The sequence below is a fragment of the Heloderma suspectum genome, chromosome 10 (genome assembly GCF_057233095.1).
Source record: "Heloderma suspectum isolate Gila_16-S chromosome 10, 16-S_ref, whole genome shotgun sequence".
Taxonomy (NCBI): domain Eukaryota; kingdom Metazoa; phylum Chordata; class Lepidosauria; order Squamata; family Helodermatidae; genus Heloderma; species Heloderma suspectum.
The window spans coordinates 35,790,807-35,810,285 of record NC_139467.1 but is presented as its reverse complement, the minus strand read 5'-3'; the positions used below and the strand labels follow the sequence as shown (position 1 = coordinate 35,810,285).

The following is a 19,479-nucleotide window of genomic DNA, read 5'->3' as shown; positions in this document are numbered from 1 at the left end:
CTTTTAAAATGTTGATTTATTATTGACTTGATGGTTTTCTGCTGGATACCAGAGGCTTGCTCTGTGCCCCTTCCTCCTCTTGAACATGCAGCCATCAAACCAGTCTGCTTACATACTCCCTCCTGTTTGCCTCTTGTGTGGTGCCCACATCTGTCCATGGGCACTCCAGTTTGACTACACAGGCTGACTCCAAGAGAGCGAATTACAACAACGGGCAAGAATTTCCCATTGCATAAACCCAGCCTTGCCTGGCTCCAGCTGCTCTTGAGAAAGCCTCCTGCTTTCTGGTTCTAACCAGCCTCTGAGGGAGAAGCTTCTGATCTTTGCTCTGCATTGTCCTTGCTGAAAAAGCCTCATTGTAACTTGAGTTCCTCTTGAGCCCTCTAACTGGGAACCATTGAAACCCAAGGTGTGCTCAAGGCCATGTTTGGAGGAAGCTTCTCAAAGGAACCGCTCCCCACTGACAAATATTGTCACTTTGAGGTATCTAAGGCCCATCATCGCCCAAACACTCCATGTCTGAGAAATGATCATTAGCTTGCCTTGAAGGGGAAGCCCTGCCAGAATCTCACAATTCATCAACCAACAGCCTTAAGCTTAGCTGAGGAGAAGGTTCTGCTGGTGAACAGTGACATTACCCTCACTCCTTGTCCTGAAAGGTCCACTTTCATACTTTTATAGTTTTTGTTTTGCCCAGGCATGACAGAGGGTCCTTGACAAATTGTAAGACAGCTTTTAAAACCTACATTGACGCTGGAAAACGTTTTCTGTCCAGAGGGCCACACTCGCTGCAGGCAAGCACGTCAAGATAGGGGGCACCTCCATGTTGGCATGTGGCCCCTGGTGTGCTTGCCCAGAGACATGTGTGTATGCGCAGACACACACCTACACATTCTCTTACTCTCCCCAAACAGAAATGCAGTGAGCCACCCTGCGGAGAAAGGCTTCCTTTCTCAGCACTCAGAGGGGGGAAAACTCTCATCTCTGCTCAGTTACTGCTGATCAGAGATAAGAGCTTTTCCCTGCCCAGGGAGAGGCTGGCAGGCCAGATGGGCAACCCCTGCAAGCCATATCTAGCCTGCGTGCTAGAGGCTCCCCATGCCTGACCTAAATTTACTGGAGAGGGCTGAGTGGGGGATATGCATCCAAAATATGCAGAAAAGGGAGAGTGTCAAAGAGCAGCCACACTGGCAATTGGGATATGTCGCAAACAGGGAGCTTGCATCATTTTAAAATTTCATTCTCTCTCTCTCTCTCTGCTTGGAAGTTACCATATTTCACCGAAGATATTTCAAAGGAGAAACTCCCATGAGAACTGGAATTTGTACAGACTTGAGCTCTATCAGAACTGGGAATGGCTCGCTCAAAGCAGTTGTGCCTTCTAATGTGTCATATGACGTTCTGGGTTGCCAGTTCATTTGCAGTTGGGAGTGGGTCACACTCACTTTGATTTGGCTCTTTGGCTCTTTATAATGTGTGTGCTCCTTAATAATGTGACTTGGATTGTTTGGCCTTTTGGTTTCACTTTGCAAAAACAAAAACCTGTGCATGCACACAGGGCGTTAGTGGGATTGCTCCTCCTGGTTTCTATCCCTCTAAAAACACAGCAATGAGCTACGGCGCCACAGGGTTGTGGATAAACGGCATCATCTGGTAGCAAGAGCAGAATGCAGCCCTTTGAGAATTTGTTTTTAAAAACTCTTTACTTTTTAAAAAGAAGCCCATTTCTCGCCCTTATGCTGCAAAGATAGGTTTCTTGAACATGTGCTAGAGAGTGAGAGGTGACTGAATAAAACTGGGGTGGGGGGAGGAGTGGGCCTTGTTAGGGCATTTCTACCCCAGCCTAAAATCCTGCATTTAAAATGGGACTTTCTGCTTCCGTTTTAAATGCAGGTTCGCCACTGACTCCCTTTACACCCGCTTCCTTGCCCCCGCTTCTCCCCGTGTCTGAGTCTTCCATTATCTTTCATTGATCTCGCTCCTCTCCTTGCTGCTTTTCCTCTTTTCATGGAGGGAACTGAAGCGGAACACAATGGGGTAACTTGACAGCTCATTATCTGCGATCTATTTAAAAACGGAACAAAGGGCATTTAGTGCAGGAGATGCCCTGGAGGGTCACAGCGTCATGTAAAGAGCCCGCAAACTTCCATGACGGAACCATCTTAATCACAGGATAAAAGCTCTGTGTGATGAAGCCCTTGGTGTCTGTGCTGCCCGTATGAGTAGCAAAACCAGAACAATAATACAAAGGAGCGAAAGCTTCAGAATTATGCAGAGCGTAAGCATTTATGCAGGTTTGTTTAAGGAATGCGGTTCCAGAATTCAGCTCTTCAGGGTCTGTCATTTTAAATATATATTTTGACATCGAAAGCAGGGTTGAGGGGAAATAACTTCACCTGCTTCTTTTGCTTTGCTCCTCAGAGTCCTCTGAGCTCCAGCTGGGCAAGCCAGCGTCCTTCTTCCAGGGCTTGAAGCTGGTGATGAAGCATGGCCCCTATATCAAGCTGATTGCTGGCTTTCTCTTTACCTCTCTGGCTTTCATGGTAAGGAAACCATCCCCACTGCCCCCCCCCCCCCCCCCGCGATGATCAATGTGGTGTTATTACTTGGCTTCAGGGACATGATTATTTTTGGTGCTTAAAAGAATGCAATTATTTTCTGGCTTGGCAAATTAGACTCCCCACATCCAACCCACTCCCCGCTAGCAATTCTGGTGCATTAGTGAGCCCAGTGTGGAATGCAGTTGCTTGAATATCGCGGGCACTTATCGGATGGATTTTTATTGCCTCTCCCTGCGGCTTATCCTATTGCTGACCTGCCTGTGGGGTTAAGACGTTTCCGTTAAATATTTTGTGTGGTTTAAGAGGTTTCCCTAAACACATTTTCTGGTAATTTGAAACCAAGGTTTCTCTGGGGCCTTGTACTCACTGAAGTGGCAAACCTGTTTTCTGGGTTGTACCACTTCAGACGGCACAATGAGGGCTCACATGATGGAATGTGGCATCAAATGGGGAAAAAATCGCTGCACCTAGAAAACTAGGATGTAGTCTTGCCTTCTCTCTCTCTCTCTCTCTCTCTCTCTCTCTGACATGCTAGTCTTCTGTGTGCAGGGCATGTTTCCATATGAAAGAGCAGTCAGTCATGAGCCCCCACTTCCAGGCTGAGGTGGTACAGTGAAGGCACACGTTTATCACCTAACAGTGGGGACAAGAGAGGTCTTAGGTGTTGTTTTGGTGATCTCTAGGGTCCCCTCCCCTTTCTTCCTAGGGCTAATAGACCTGTTTGAGCAACCCCATGTAGTCAGTGGGTTAGTATTTTGAGGCGTGCCAGTGAAGCAGTGGGAAGTCTTGAGAGGTGGGCTGCAGCAGTTCCTGCAGTGTCTTGGAGCAGCCTTCCCCAACCTGGTGCCTTCCAGGTGTGTTGGACTACAAGTCCCAGCATCCAAAATACTGGTTTAAGGCATCACACACATCTTTTGTTGCAGTAAACTTAACAGAGTAGGGATTCTGCAGCGAGACAGAGAGAGAGAATGAAACCTACTCACCTGACGTAAGATGCCCTCTTATGATGCATGTGTGGTTTATGCACCCATTGCTGCTTGCCTGATCACTGGATAGAGCTGGGTAACTTCACCAGAGGGTGCCGATGGGTTCTAAATACTGGGTGCTGCTTAAGGAGCTCAAAAACTTCGAGAACTTGCTGCCATCGCAGCAGCAGCAGCAGCAGCAGCAATATAGAAATTGTTGTAGAGCTGAATACTTCTGGCAGCGTTCTTTGTTTTTTGCCTTTTGTTTTGCCTCCGGCTCAGTTGTGAATAGTGACTTCTCTTTTCCAGGCTTCGGGGAGTCTGCTGAATTCTTCCTTTTTGCGTTGGCCCCTCTTTCCCCTTCACTTTGGCAGTTCCCATCCCCCTCCCACTTTGCCAATACAGAGGAATATTCTTACTCAGCTCTGTTTCTGCAGGGTAGGGTTGGGCAACTTGTGGCCCCCCAGATGTTTTGGCCTGCAGCTCAGCCATGAAGCTAACTGAGTGACTTTGGGCCAGTCACCCTCTCTCTTGGCCTAGCCAACCTTAGAGGGTTGTTGTGAGGATAAAATATGGGGAGGAGGGAGAGCCATGTACACCACACTTGAGCTCGTTGGAAGAAAGACAGGGTATGAATGTAATGTTGCATTAGCCAGAGTAAGCTAAGTAGACTACACAGATTAGCCTGTGTAGGTCTCTCTACACAGCTGGCTCTGATGGCTGGGGGATTCTGGGAGTTGTCATCCAACATATCTGGAGGGCGCCAGGTTGGGGAAGGCTGCCCCTGCCCCTCTCACAAAAAGAGGGCTTTAGAATTCCCAGAATCTCCCCCATTAACTTCCACTGTTTCATTTCTTCTTTCCAGCTCCTGGAAGGCAACTTCGCCTTGTTCTGCACATATACCTTGGGGTTCCGGAACGAGTTCCAGAACATTCTACTTGCCATCATGGTATGTGTACTGTAGTTGTGTACTCTTCACCCTCTCTTGCTCTTTTTCCCCTGCTACAGAGGCAACTCATTTTTGTGGGGAGGGTGATAGCCCACAAGGGAGGTTGGCTGCTTCTGGTGGTCCTAATCTCATCTTAGTCATGAATTTGCTAAGTGGCCTGGGAAACCAATTCTCTCTGCATCTGCCCCTACTTTTTGCAATATGCGGATAACACTGGTCTACCTTGACGGGCTGTTGTAAGGAATTCTGAGCTAATGTAAGTGAAGCACTTGGATTGTTCAAAAGTGCCAGCAGTGTTGTTGCTGTTTAATGTTTTCTCCCTGCCCTGCTAGCCATGTACCATGGAAGTGGCTGTACATGTGTAGTTTTTTTGTGGGGTCCCCAAATTTAACACTGGAAAGCAAGTGCAGGGATTGACTTTCAGATGCTTGTATATCTGGACAAGAGGATACCGTGGCATGACTGTTCCCACATTACAAAATGCATGCATCCTCATACAAAAATGGGGGCTGCAGCTGCTAGCAAATGTGATATGGGAACTGGCTGAGTGTGTGTGTGTGTGTGTGTGTGTGTGTGAGAGAGAGAGAGAGAGAGGGGGGGGGGTGAACTTTGCAAAGCTCATACCCACACAGAGAGCTTCGGCTATTGGGCGGTATAGAAATGAAATAAATAAATAAAATAAATAAGTGTATCTGTGCTAAATACTCTCTTGCTTTGAATAAAGGATGATGGGAGATGCTGCTTTTTGAAAAGGCCATTCCCCTGAGCAGAAAGGATAGTTGTTCCAGGGCTATCTAAGTCTGTGTTTATCCTGCATCCTGGGGAAATGTCAAGGAATTCTTCCTTGACCTTCCAGCAGTAATTTAACACCAAATTGCAAGTATGTAGTGATTGAGGCACATCCAGTAGTAAGCCAATGTTGAACTGCCAGGGCACAAACAGCCACAAGGAGTATATAAAAAGTACTTGGACTGTCTGACATAGCGAGGGGACTGGGGGAAGCTGCCTGATGGGCAATCTTAAAGACGGAAAGGGCAGTTACTGAACACGGTTCCTGAAAAGATGGAGCCGGTTGGCTAGAACAGTGCGCTCTTTGTTTGAATCTGAAGCTCACCATGAAAAGAAAGGAAGAATAAAAGCCATGTGAGTCTTTTGTCCAAACCCTGCCATTTTCCCCCTTACCCTTAATCATGAGAAAAAAGGAGTCCTGAGTGTTTATCAGAGAGGCACTGAATGAAAGCAATGGAGCCGATTTGTCTGGGAAATCCTTTCCAGGCTGATGGATGGAAGGAGGAGGGAGGGGAGGGGGGGCAGGCAGTGGGGGGCATTGTGTTGTGAAGCACTCTGCCAAGCCAGAAAGCCTGTGGCAGAGACAGAGCCCCCTCCCTCTCCATGCATCTAGGAAACGCAGGGACTTGAAAGTAATTCAGGCGGTATCAAGACGGGCAAAGAGGCTCTGCTTTGCTTCTCTGGCTCTACAAAGGAGTCAAGCTGGAGCTTGTTGCATATTCCATGCATAGCATAGCTAAGTCCCACCAGTCATTTGTTGCTCAGGCACTGCCTCCCCACCTCCTCCAATGGGCCACATTCTCAAAGAACTTAAGGGGAAGGGCTGTGGCTCAGTGGAGATTAGAAGCCCCTGCTTTTCATGCCGAAGGTCCCAGGTTCAATCCTCGGCATCTCCAGGTAGCGCTGGAAAAACCCCTGCCTGAAACTCTGGAGAGCCACCGCCAGTCAGTGTCAACAGTACTGGGCTAGATGGACCCATGGTCTGACTCAGTATAAAGCAGCTTCCTCTACTCCTAACTCTGGATGTATTGGGTATGGACAACCATTTTCTCTGTGTAGTCAATAAGCCTATAAAGGAAAGTACTGTACCTCCATGCTATTTTTCTGCCTGCAAGGAACCACCCCTCCCAGCTAGGGAGCATTCAGATTCACCATGCCACCTGCAGCCTGAAATGGAACAGAATTCTGAGACCTCATTCTCCTAGAGAGAACAGCGGTGCTGAAGTTAACCAGGGGCAGAAGCTTCAAAGCCACCATCTTTAGCACAGATCAGCAGTGGAACTGAATGTCCTTGGGAGGGTGGGGATTAACGGAAGAGAAGCAAGTGGGAAGAGCTTAATTTTGTTTCCATTCCAAGGGCCATTAAAATCCCCCACATGGAATGTTAAGAGCTTGCCTCAGCTGCTGCAGGAGCAAAGAAGGAAGGGAGCTATGGACTGTTTGGAAAGGAGCTAGCTGAACATTTTGGGGTGGGGAGAGGATGTGGTAAGAAGGGGCCTTATGCTATCCAAATAGTAGATGGCAGATCCCTCTCCATGCTCCTGCCTGTGTGTGGCCTCCAGAAAGTCATGTAAAAGTATGATTTTAAACTGCTCCTTTATCAGTGTGTGGTCTCTTTTAAGGCCTGCAATTGTTGCCATGTTAATTTGGGTTGATTAGCATATCTGTCCCTATTCTCTATTCCCCCCCTGCCAACATAATGTGGTTTGGATGCTTGCAGCAAACACAAAGATTTTGTGAAGTAGTCTCCTCCTGTTGTGAACATAGTTAGGCTACACACCTTTTCCAGGAACATGTGACCAAGAGGGAATTGCGGAAGAAAGTATCCTGTCATTTCATGTGAACCCAGAAATGTGGGTTGTTTATGGGTTTCTTTGCCAGGCTACAGAGGCGGCAGGCAAGAGTGGTTAAAAAAAACCCAGCTGCTTCACATGCCAGTCACTCCACAGTGCTGCAAAGGTTACAGGGAGGGAGCAGGTAAAAGAGGAGGAAAACAAACAATGCAGGGATTGAAAGAACAAACCACAGTTTGTTCAGTCATCTGCCAAACAAACCCTGGGTAGGACAACAAATCATGGGTTAGATAAACCATAGATTAGTGTTATGTGCGAGCCAGGCCAGTGGTATGAGGGATAGATTAAGGATTGCATTTGATCCGGAGCCAGTCAAGCCACCCTTGACCTCTAGGCTCATGCACAGCTTTGTTGGATGCTGACTCAGACCATGACCAAGACACTCATTGTATGTGCCTTTGAGAATGTAAAACATATTCTGAAGTCCTCATCAGAGCTCTCTTGGCAAGTCTCCATCCAATTTACGTCCCATCCATGGAATCAAAAACTTCTGCCAATCTCAGTTATGTAATAGTCAGGAGGATTCAGTCTCTCTTCATTTTCCTCTTTCCACTTTCTGACTGAGTAGGAAGAGAGAGGAAAGTTTTCAACATGCCATAAGCAAATTCCTGCCCTGCCCCAAGACCAGGCGAGGTCAGAGAGTAGGATTTCATGGGGTGGGGGGAAGGAACTTGATGCTGGTTGAGTTGTTCGTGGGGAACTCTGGGCCTTTGTTTTGGAGTTTTCAGTGTCTTCCTGGCGTTTCCATTTTCTCACACTAAGGAAGAACAAAGATCTCAAAGTGTAAACAAAGTCTCTTTCTAAAATAAATTATAAATCGGAGTGGGAAACAAGTGGCCCTCCAGATGTTGTTGGCCTGCAGCTCCCACCAGCCCTAGCCAATATAGCCAATGGTAAAAGATAATAGGAGTTGCAAGCCACATGTTCCCCATCCTTGTTATGAATGAATGAATGAATGAATGAATGAATGAATGAGTGCAGGTGGGGCAAGCACTGGGGGAGCTTTTAGAGAAAGAGAACTTGTGCTTCATCTTGAAGGGGACAGGAAGCTGGTGCAGGAATTCGTGAATGGGCATTCTGTGGTTTGAACAACTGGATATTCTGGAGCCTTCTCTGATGTTCTCTTGCCATGAGGCAACTGAAAGTCTGCAGAAAAATCTCCCATGACCATAACACAGTTGCAGTCAGGGTGATCAAAGAGTGTTTGTTTCCCTTTCTGTTCATGCTTATGAGTGAAGCATGGATTCTACTCTGCACACATGATCAAGTATGGAATTGGGGGTGTTATTCCAGGTTAACCAATGCAGTGTAGAAGGATGCAGTATATGCAATTCACTCAGAGGGGCTGTTGCAAAAGCTGTATCTGGCCGACACCCGAATAATCATTATTTTCTATCCCCTTTTTGATGCTCTCTTGCAGCTCTCTGCCACTTTGACCATCCCTTTCTGGCAGTGGTTCCTAACTCGCTTTGGAAAGAAAATGGCTGTTTACATTGGTATCTCGGTGAGTAAAAATATCCAAAGGGAAAGCTCAAAGACAGCTTGTGGGTGCGTCTCTGTTGCCAGAGCTCCCAGGGAAGCAAAGTCCAAAGCATCTATCTTTAGCCTGGTGCTACCAAGCCCATAACAGTGAGAAGACTGCACCCTGATGGCCTGCTTCTGAATGAGCTGACACAGACCTCATTAAAACTATTAAGACCAAGAACTGAGAGCACCGTGGAACAGTGGGTGGACTTTGTGGGCCTCTTCATTGGTTTTCTCTGAGGGCTGTTAGTGATGCAGTGTTAGCTGTTTATGTTCCTTTTGGAAAGGACTCTTCTCTGTCAGGTCTGAGGCCTGTTGGCAGGATAGCCCCGCATCCGTGTGTTTCGCTCTTCCCCAGAAAATAGGGCCGAGGCCTGGTGGCACAGTGGTAGCAGACCTCATTATGGAGGAATAGGCCACATCTGCTTGAGGCCTACTGATAAGATGGCATTAGGCTATGCCTGGCCCTTTCTCCTTGACAGAGTCAAAGTTACTGACAGGGCTGGATTAAGTCACATTTGGACATTTTAAGCAAATAAATGAATTAATAACGGCCCATCTTATTCCTTTTTTAAAAAAATAGCATTTGCATATTTCAGATATTGGAATACAAGGTGTAAACCATTTTTAAAAGCCTGAAAATGATCAACCATAATTTAATGACAAAACAAAGCCAACTCTTCATCCACCATGTGTAGAGCAGGGATGGGCAGAAAGTTGATCTTCAGATATTTTGGACTTCAACTCCCAGCATTCATGACCGTTAGCCATGCTCACAGGGGCTTCTGGGAGTTGAAGTCCAAAACCTCTGGAGATCTACTTTCTGCCCACCCCTGGTCTAAAATATTTGGGCTTGAACCAGAGAAACCTGAGTTCACATCTCTGCTCTGATATGAAGCTCACTGAATGGCCTGGAGCAAGTCACTAGCCTGGTTCATAGGTCACACTGCCTGATGGCCAAACCGTTATTTGGTGATCTGGAGGGCCCCATGAGTTCCTGTCCCTCACTCCCACCTGCGCAGATTTCTCCCCCCTCCTTTGCCTGGTGTTAAGTGTAGTTCAGCATTGCCTCTGAGCCAGCATGACCACAGTTACCACTAGCCATAGTGAGCTTTGAAACAGATGTGAAAGCTAGCAGCTGTGGTTTTTGGCAACTCTGGTTATGCTGGCTCAGATGCAACACAAACCAGGAGAAGGAACTGGACAGTGGGGAGAAGGAAGGAAGGAAGGAAGGAGATGAGTTCACAAGGCTAGGCTGAGACACATTGGCCTGGTGCAGATATCAAGGGGCTGGAGCAACTCCCCTATGAGGAAAAGTTACAACATCTGGGACTGTTTAGCTTAGAAAAAGGGGAGAAAGGAGAGACATAGTAGAGATGTACACAACTATGCATGGCGTGGAAAAAGTGGAGATGGAGAAGGTTTTCTCCCTCTTTCATAATACCAAAACCCAGGGTCATCCAAGGAAGCTGAATGGTGGGAGATTCAGGGCAGGCAAGTGGAAGTACTTCTTCACATCGCAGGTACTTAAACTAGGAATTCACTGCCTTGAAATATAGTGGTGGCTACCAACTTGGGTGGCTTTAAAAGGGGATTAGACAAATTCATGGAGGATAAGGCTACTAGTCATGGTGGCTACAGATTACCACCAGTACTAGAGGCAGTCTTCTTCACAGTGCCAGATACTGGGGAACACAAGCAGGAGGGTGCTGCCTCCTTGTGGGCTTACCGTAGGCATCTGGCTGGCTACTGTGTGAACAGAATGCTGGACTAATAGGCCTTTGGTCTGATCCAGCAGGGCTCCTCTTATGTTTTTATCCCACTGCCCAACTTACAGATTAGCTGAGAGGATAAAATGGGATGTCGCTTCTTAAACTGCCTTGCCCTTTTGAGAGGAAGGGCGAGCTTACCAATATGATGAACGAATCCACACAAATCAATAAAATGTTCATTTAAAAAACAAGGCAAATGTACAATTTATAGTAATCCTTTTGATCTCTTCTCTGATTCCACAGTCTGCCACCCCTTTTCTTATCTTGGTTGTGACTATGGAAGGTAACCTCATCATCACCTATGTCGTGGCTGTCGCAGCTGGGATGAGTGTAGCTGCTGCTTTCCTTTTACCTTGGTAAGTGTATTTTTCTAGTAACTATAGTGCCATGTTTCTATTGCAGAAAGTCTATTATACTTGTTCTTTCAGTACTCTTATAACATTATGCTGGAACTCACAGCTTCTGTGATGAAATGTGGGTAGGAAACTATGTTTTTCTGGTTGAGCTTGCCTCATTTCACTGTAGCACATTCTGCTTTCTCTGCCACCATTCCTGAAAGATATAAATGGCAAAGCATTTAACTTCCTACCTAGCCTTGATATACTTATTTTTTTGGATTCTGGGTAGGGTATTGTTGTTTTTACTTAATGGATCTGAAGGGACAGTTAGTTACTCTGCAATTTCTGTAAGTTAATTTACCTGAGCTACATAATTTATTCTGGATTTTCTAATATTTGGTTTTACATGAGGTACTGACTTAAGAGAGCCCCAAGAAGGTTCCTGGTTATTTTTGTCCTTTTTATTTAAACCCCCACAACTATTCTACTCATACTTGGGGCTCCATCCAAGCTACTGATTCACCTGCTTAGCTTCAGCATTGCTGCAGCATCACATGCTCCGAGACCATTCACTGGCCCTCGGGTTTGTTTGTTTTATCTTGTTTATTCAAGGACTTGTGGGCTGCCTTTTAGGACATAGTCCTCACAAGGCGGCTCACAAACATAAAACCATAATAAAGTATTCTGAACAAATGACAACTTTAAAACTGGTTTGAAAGCATTTAAAATATTTGCTTAAGAAATGGTGTATAGCCCAGATCATAGCAATAAACAATTAAAATCATAATCAAATGCACAGCATTAAAACCTGAAGGAAAAAGTGACTGAAACAAGTGAGTCTTTAAGCCATGTTTTAAAGGCCTCTTTAATAAGAACCATATATAAAGAAGGAAGTTCTGTAAATGAGGGGCCACCACTGAGAGGGCCCAGACTCACACCCACTAACCTGATAAAGGCAGAGGAGCAGGGCTTCCAGCAATGACCTTGGAGCATGAACAGACTCAGATGGGTGAAGGTGGGTCCTCCAAGTAACCTTGGCCCCAAACCATTTAGGGCTTTAAAGGTTTAAACACCAGCACCTTGAAATGGGCTCAGAAACTCATTGGCAGCCAGTGTGACTGGTACAGTATTGGTGTTTCCAGATTGTTGAGTGAGGGATTTTGCAATTGACAACATCTCATTTTTCCCTTTCACCTCCACTTTGGAAGGCGAAGGGAGTTGGGGAGACTGAAATCTCTTGTCCTCTCTACTTAGGTCCATGTTGCCAGATGTCATTGATGACTTCAACCTCCAGCACCCAGATTCCAATGGCCATGAAGCAATTTTCTTCTCCTTCTATGTCTTCTTCACCAAGTTTGCCTCTGGGGTGTCTTTGGGGATCTCCACACTCAGTTTAGAGTAAGTCTCCCTACCACCTACCTCCAGGGCTATTAGCATTTATTAGCAGAAAGAATATTCAAGCCACTTTGGGGGTTTGGATCTTGAATTATTTGTGCTTCTAAGAAGAAAAGACTCTGCTGATGAATCTGCTGATCAGCTGATACAGAAAGAGCTTGTGAGGTAGAATGTGGGCCTGGGGCAGGGGGAGCCCGAAATGCAAGGTGCTATATTGTCATAAATTCCACTTGCTTGTGAGCTGTCTAGGGCAGTTTGTCACCTCTCAGTTTCAGTTCACTGTCTCCAAAATGGGAATACTGACATAATTCACCAGGCTAAAAATAAATGCCCGGGTTCTGCGGCCTGTATATTTTTTTTGTGCTTTGAGCTAACTTGCATAATTGCTCTTACTTCGCATAATTTATTCTAATTTTGTTAACCCCGTGAAGTGGTAAGTTGCTACGTAAGGCTCTGAAACCCTGGCTGCTAGAAAATCTACTTGGCCAGTATGTAATTCTGTTCCTGTTTGTCACAGCTTTGCCGGATACAAGACCCGGGGCTGCTCCCAGCCGGAGGAGGTCAACTTCACATTGAAGATGCTGGTCTCGGCTGCTCCTGTGGTTTTGATCATCCTTGGCCTGCTCCTCTTTAAGTTGTACCCCATTGATGAGGACAGGCGGAGGAAAAACAAGAAAGCCCTGCAGGACTTGAGGTGAGAGCCCTGCTGCTGGCAGTTGCAACGGGGGGAAGCATGGTGATATTGCAGTCGAGACGAGTAACTGGCAGACCGGGAATGCTGTCAGGGCCTCTCCTTATATGGGCTGCCAACCGAACTGGAAGGTGCAGGAATGGAATTGGATCAGGATCCATCGCCACAGTTTTTGGGACTGGGCATGGGAGGGCCTCCAGGGAAGGATGGGTGGCAAAGGATCTAGCATCCTGTATCCATAGTCTGTGTTTGTTGAAGCTGCAATTAAGGATGGGGTGTAATTGCATGTTTTGTTCTGATGAACCAAGTAAAGCTCCCCAGAAGAGAGAGCACTTTATTTAGAATCCCCATTGTGTGGAAGCAGGTTCAGATCCTGCAAGGCAGGTGGAGCTTCAGGGCTCCTGCTCCAGATGACCCTTTAGTTTTATTGCTAAAACTTAAAATAGGGCAGGTGCTTGATGGCTCTGGGACAAATGAGTGTCCTGTTCACTGACGTAGCATTCTGCAGAAGGCTATATATAAGATGCTGAGTGATGCTGTACATTGGCTTTGCACAGACAAGTCTCTGCTTGGCTCCCTGATCTGTTTCAGCAAGGCATGGGCAAATTTCTCAGTTTTGCTTTCTCCCACATCTGATTTTTTAAAAAAAATCTCAAGCTCTTCAAATTTGGGAGAGAAAGAACTTTGTGAATTTTGGTAGCTTCTTATAAAAACGGAACTGAAACGAAATTCTCACCCTTCCCTAATTTCAGACCTCTTCATTTGATGGGCTTCCTAACTGTTTAGAATTGCATCAGCAGTCTTTTTGCTCGGAGATCATCGTGATCACCTGGTTATTCCGAAAGTGATCTAGTCCAGGGATGGCCAGCTGGTGGCCTGTGAAACACATTGGGCCACCATCCTGGCTGTCTTCTGTGGCCCTTCTCACCCCTCCCTGTGACATCTTGCTTCCCAGTGTGGGGCAGGGAAGGTTGGGCTCTTCCCTAGCAAGGCTACTTAGGGGGCTGAATGCAGCCATAGTATCTGTGAGGGGGCGGTGAGGGAAGGGGGGTGTATATCATCTATATTGGTCATGATACCAGAGCCTTTTGATGGCCCAGTTTCTCTCCGCCTCTCCCAGCAGTTTGAACCTGCCCGGAAAGCCAGATTTTTTTTAAAGTGCTGACTCAGTTTTTTGCTGGATAACAACTTCAGAATAAGAATGAAGTTGTTGCAGGCCCAAGCTGAGCATTTAAAAAAAATGATTTAAAGGGCTGTGTCAGTCATTTATGAGGTTTGTGGGCAAGTGGAGGGGGTGGACAGTGAAAGGTTCTATTAATGTTAGAGGGAGGTCTTCAAAAGAACAGTGCTGCCCTATTAAAAATGTGGGCAGTTTTCATTCTAAAGGATGTGAACACTTTTTGCCTTATTCACATAGCTCAAGAGGCCCCTTCTCAGCAGGGCTGAAATATTTCACAAAAAGGGGTCCCGCGTTTTTTACATATACATACTCTCCCCCCACCCCACCCCACCCCACTGCCTCTGGTAGCTAATGGAGAACCTTCAAGATGACACTGGCATCCTGGAGTTGCCGATGTCTCAGGCACACCATCTTAGATGAGGCACTTCTGCCTCAAGCAGCAAAACCTCTGAGGTAGTTCCTGTTTGGAAACTCCGAGCTTGGGCTGAATGGACGGTTTGTCTCCTACAGGGTGTGTGTGTGTGTGTGTGTCTATGTGTGTGTGGCAGAGGATAAAGGGTTTTTTAAATTTAAATTTTACTTACCTCTCCATGCCTCCTCTTCCACAGAGACGAAGAGAGTAACAGTAGCACGGAGTCGGACTCCACAGAGCTGGCCAGCATTGTCTGACCCCGGCTTGCCTTCGTTTACTGTTTACACACTGGGATCCTTAGAAAATGGGATGGGGCTGCCATGGCGTCCACTGTGCAGGAGAGAAGCTGACTTGCTCCCCTGAGGGGAGTGCTCTATGACGTCCTTCCAGACTGCTCTGGAGAGCAAATACTGGTATACGTTGTGCCTTATGTGGGATCCATGGAGCACCAGCCCTGTGTACATGCCAGGGCAGTATTTGGTACTGCAGGAAGGTGCCTCTTGGAATAGGCGCCAAACCAGGTGTGTCTTCTACTGGAATCAGTTTGCAAAATGCCTTTGAGCCATGACATTCTTTGGGTGTGCGCCACCTGCCACTAACCTGGTACTGTCAGCACGGAATGTGGTGCAAGTCTTTGCAGTACTGTTAAGGGTGGAGGTATTTGTGCTTGTATTTTTAAAAAAAAATCTTATGGACCCAGATGGTGCGGCTTGGTGTATATTACACCAGTGGCATGTCCTTCCAAACACAACCTTGTACTGTTTTCTTCTGTAAATCAGACACGGCTAATGTAGAAAGCATCTTGTGGTGTTGCTGGGTTTTATATATCTATATATTTGTATATATAAAGAGCTTAATTAAAATAACTTAATTATGTTGTACATATAAAGGTCACATGTTTTCCTGTTTGTATATGTCTGCACAGAAAGAAGACTGTGAATCTATTAATATTAATTTACATTAAAATGCAAAAAAAATCACTGGTCTTGTGCTTTTTCCCCCATATAGAAAAACTGAAAATAGGCAAATTATTACATACATCAGTCAGCTTTGTATCTTTTCTTGGATTGCGTTTTTTGTTCTGATTGCAAAATGGTACACATGGAGGCAACACTGCAGAAAACTGGACACCACTGACAGGGACTCCAGGATGCAAGAAGGGCCTTCCCTTTCCTCCGAGCAACTCCAGGATTGAAGGGGAAGGGCAATGGAGAGGGCTGCCAAGTTGCCAGGTTTTTGATCTGACATGTGTGGGGGGGAGCTCTGAGGGAAGGAGCATTTGCTTATTCCCACACCAGTCCATCAGGCTCTGCCCCAAGGCAACAGTGACTGATTCTGCCATACAATCCTCTGCCGTCTTCCATGCACCACCCATTACCTCACATGCTCTGCCCCTTGGATGTCCAGACCCCCAGAAACCCTAGCAATAGGAGTGTGTTTGGGGCGGGGGGGGGTGTCAAAACAGGAGCTGGCTTCTCCGGCTCAAGATGGTGCAGGCGGGGGGAGGCACTACAGATCATTGCCTCTCCTCTCCTCAAATGTAATGTGTCCATTGTGGGAGTAGAAGCACCTCCCGCTCCTTCTGCGTGCCATTCTAGAATGTATTTGGAGGAGCTGGGTCTGGTGTAGAAAAGCAGACTTCCCACCAGCCCTGCTGTGTTGGAGAGAGTCGCCTCAAAGATGGATTGGTGGAAGATGAAATAGGGAAATGGGGTTGGGGAAGAGCATTCAGTTGCTTCTGCTTTTTCATGCTGCTTTCAGCGCTGCTGCACACTGAAGTCTGAGCAGAAGCACCATTGAGCACAGTGGGATTTGCTGCTGAGTAAATGTTTTATTTATTAAAATATTTATCACCTGCCTTTTGGCCCAAACAGGGCCCCCAGTGGTGTAGTGGAGCCAGGGCTTGCAGGGGCGCAGTGCAGGTATCTTTTTGTTAGTGGGATGCTGACATCAACAGCTGCCCCGCTCAGACTTCTGTTCCCTCTGAGCTTAGCTGCATTCTCACAGTAGCTGGTGGGGAACTAATTTTCCTAGCAACCACATATTGTCCCTTGTTGTAATATACAATATTGGGTGGGTGTGGGGTCTTGGTCTGGGTCTTGAATGGGCAATTAAGACCCATTAGCTTTCCAAATGACGTGCTCCTCTAGCAGATGAAAACTCTGAGAACTGATTGGTTGAGGCAGATCGAGTCCAGAATTTTGGACTCTCCTTGGGGGCGTGGCTACGGGGACTGTCAGAAGTCCGCACAAATATTCTTGCACATTTTTGCTCACATGAAAATGTGTATACATTTTGGTGCTCAATTTCCTCTAACATACATATGGGGGGGGCATGCAATTTCCCCTAATAATACACACATTTTTGCAAGCAATTTCCCCCAAAGCATGCATTTTTGTACACATTTGTTGGATAGGACAGCTGCGTCGCAATATTTGGAGAAATGGTTCATATTAAAAATACGAACCAAATGAATTTCTCCTCCCTCTCTACCTTTCAAGTGGAGATCCCAGGGACTGAACCTGCATGTGGAGCGTGTGCTCTCCCACCAGGCCAAGCTACTGTCCCTTTCTGCATTGGATTAAAGGCCATGCTTTCTGACTCTTAAGACTCAACAGCTTCGCCACCTCCTCCCCCCTTCCCTCCAATCTTGTGTTTCACGCAGGTTTGGAGTACTGGAATGTCTTAATCCAGCCCCCATTAATGTGCTGTTGTGTTCACTTAACCCTTTGACTTAACCCAGTGCAGGCCTACAGAAACCCAACAAAGGGCTTATTCTTTGAGATGCTCATAAAAAGCAAACGGGGGGGGGGGGGTGAGTGGAGCAATGAACACTCCAGTTGCTGTGAGTCCAAATTGTGTGCTAGAAACTGGAGAACATGCAAGGGATGGGGGAAAAATGTGAACCTGACCTTGTGACAAGAGACCCCCCTCCCTTTTTTTTTTAAACAATTCCTACCCAAGCCGTGCAAACAAGATCCTGTACAATGGTCCCGAGCAGCAGGTTCGATTTATAGTCCCTGGGTGGTAGTGTTATTTTTTATGGCTGTGGATGGAGAGAAAGCCTGGTCCTTTTCTGTGGGTGGTAAATCAGGAAGCTTCAGTCATGGCTTTGAAATGGGGACAAGTCATTTGTATGCTCAAGGGCTCATTAAGCACTGGGAGAGGGGGACATGACTGCTGAGGCCAGGATGTGGACATAACATAATCTATAATTAAATTAAAACGCAGGCAGAGCTCTGCTCTTTCACACCATCTGAGAAGGTGAGAATGAGAGCTACATTGTGTATACTCTGCCTTTTTAAAAACAAAACTCTAATAAATCAACATCTTGCATCAACTTGGAGGGTTGGCATCTTTGGACAGTTGCCTGGGCCTTTTCTGGCTTTGGAGGTCAAAACCAGCACTGAATTCAGCCCTGGAACTGCATTGGAAACCAGATTCACTCTTTTAATATTGGTGTCATGTGGTCGCTAAGCCATAAATGACTAGCTGATATATCCATAGATAGGTAAGCTAGTAAAAGTTTTTGCGGGCTACCAACTCCTATGAATTTATTTCCATGGCTGGTGAAGATAAAACAAATTGGGCACATTTTCTTACGTCTGCCTAATTCCACCCACTCCGTTACTTATAAAGATGGGTAGAAGGCTAAGCAAGCCGCTAAAGCGCTGTACTTTTTCCACTGAAGCCCTACTCGACCATCTTCTGTCGTTTCACCAGGCATCACACACACATGTTCAAACACCCCAGAAGGGCTGGAAACTTGCTTTCTTAAAATAAAAAATTAAATCCACAGGATGCTACATTCTCTGCCCTGTACTTTGTCCTGCACACCTGTGCTGCATTTAATCATGGAACGGGCAGAGCCTGGATAGTGGTCCATGTACAGCAACAAATCAAGTGAGCCAGCCGATGCTGGACCTAGGTGAGTTAATCATTGGTCAGTTGACCCTGTGAGTGGCACAGGGGAAAGGGAATGGTGTATTCTGCCAATCATTGATGGCTTCCAGCCGCCCCTGATCAGTCATGCTTGGCAGATGCTGCTGCATTATGGTGGGTTGGTCATCTGGCCCAGGGTTGCTTGCACTGGATAGTGGCAGCTTTCTGGGGGTCTTGGGTGAAGAGTCTTTCCCAATCCTGCTACTTGGAATCAGTGCTGGCCTCAGGTTCTGGAGGATCCTTGGACCCTTTCCTCAGTGAGTTGACCTCCTCACCACCATTGTCACCAGCTGCTCTTGCTTCTCATCCTCTTTCTCATCACTTGCCACCATTTGCTTGTTTGGCAACCAGTGAGCAAGTTGGCCAAGGCATCTCCTGCTGCTCCTTGCCACCAACATGGTCTGGGCCAGCCTGAGAGGCAGGTGAACAAGCAGGTTGCACAGGTGAAGAGGAGGAACTATTCCAGGGGAGTCGTGTCGGTGGGCCCAGGCTGGGATGTGGGCCCTTGGCAAGTGCCTGACCATGCCTACCCTTCACGCCAGCCCTCCCTGGAAATGCTGCATATTGAACTTGAGACCTTCCATGTGCTCAGTCCTTTAGCTATGCCCCCACCTCCTGCCGCCCCCAGCCCTGCTTGCGTGCCTTTAGCCACAGGACGTTCCTGAATTCATTGCTTTATACAGAATTCCAGTTGGCCACTGTGGTGTCCATTCTCCATCATTTCATAGCAGTCATTCATCATTCCTACCTTCTTTTGTTGTTGTTCAGTCGTTCAGTCGTGTCCGACTCTTCGTGACCCCATGGACCATAGCACGCCAGGCCTTCCTGTCCTGCGCTCTCTCCCAGAGCGTGCTCAAGTTCATATTCATTGCATCCGTGATGCTATCTAGCCATCTCATCCTCTGCCGTCCCCTTCTCCTTTTGCCTTCAGTCTTTCCCAGCATCAGGGTCTTTTCCAGGGAGTTTTCTCTTCACATTTGTTGTTGTTCAGTCGTTCAGTCGTGTCCGACTCTTTGTGACCCCATGGACCATAGCACGCCAGGCCTTCCTGTCCTGCGCTCTCTCCCGGAGTGTGCTCAAGTCCATATTCATTGCATCAGTGATGCTA

The 19,479-nt window shown here is 46.8% G+C and overlaps 1 protein-coding gene across 1 annotated transcript in view; it reads left to right on the top strand.

The window, feature by feature from the left end:
* The window catches only part of MFSD2A (MFSD2 lysolipid transporter A, lysophospholipid), a 43,505-nt gene extending 28,107 nt beyond the window's left edge, over nt 1-15,398 (top strand). Inside the window, exons 8-14 of the mRNA XM_084815961.1 lie at nt 2,422-2,543; nt 4,392-4,475; nt 8,538-8,621; nt 10,657-10,769; nt 12,006-12,149; nt 12,664-12,840; nt 14,626-15,398. Of these exons, the coding sequence (XP_084672087.1) occupies nt 2,422-2,543; nt 4,392-4,475; nt 8,538-8,621; nt 10,657-10,769; nt 12,006-12,149; nt 12,664-12,840; nt 14,626-14,686 (785 nt within the window). The 3' untranslated portion in view covers nt 14,687-15,398. The remainder of the gene's footprint in view (nt 1-2,421; nt 2,544-4,391; nt 4,476-8,537; nt 8,622-10,656; nt 10,770-12,005; nt 12,150-12,663; nt 12,841-14,625) is intronic.
* Nucleotides 15,399-19,479: the final 4,081 nt, after the last annotated feature.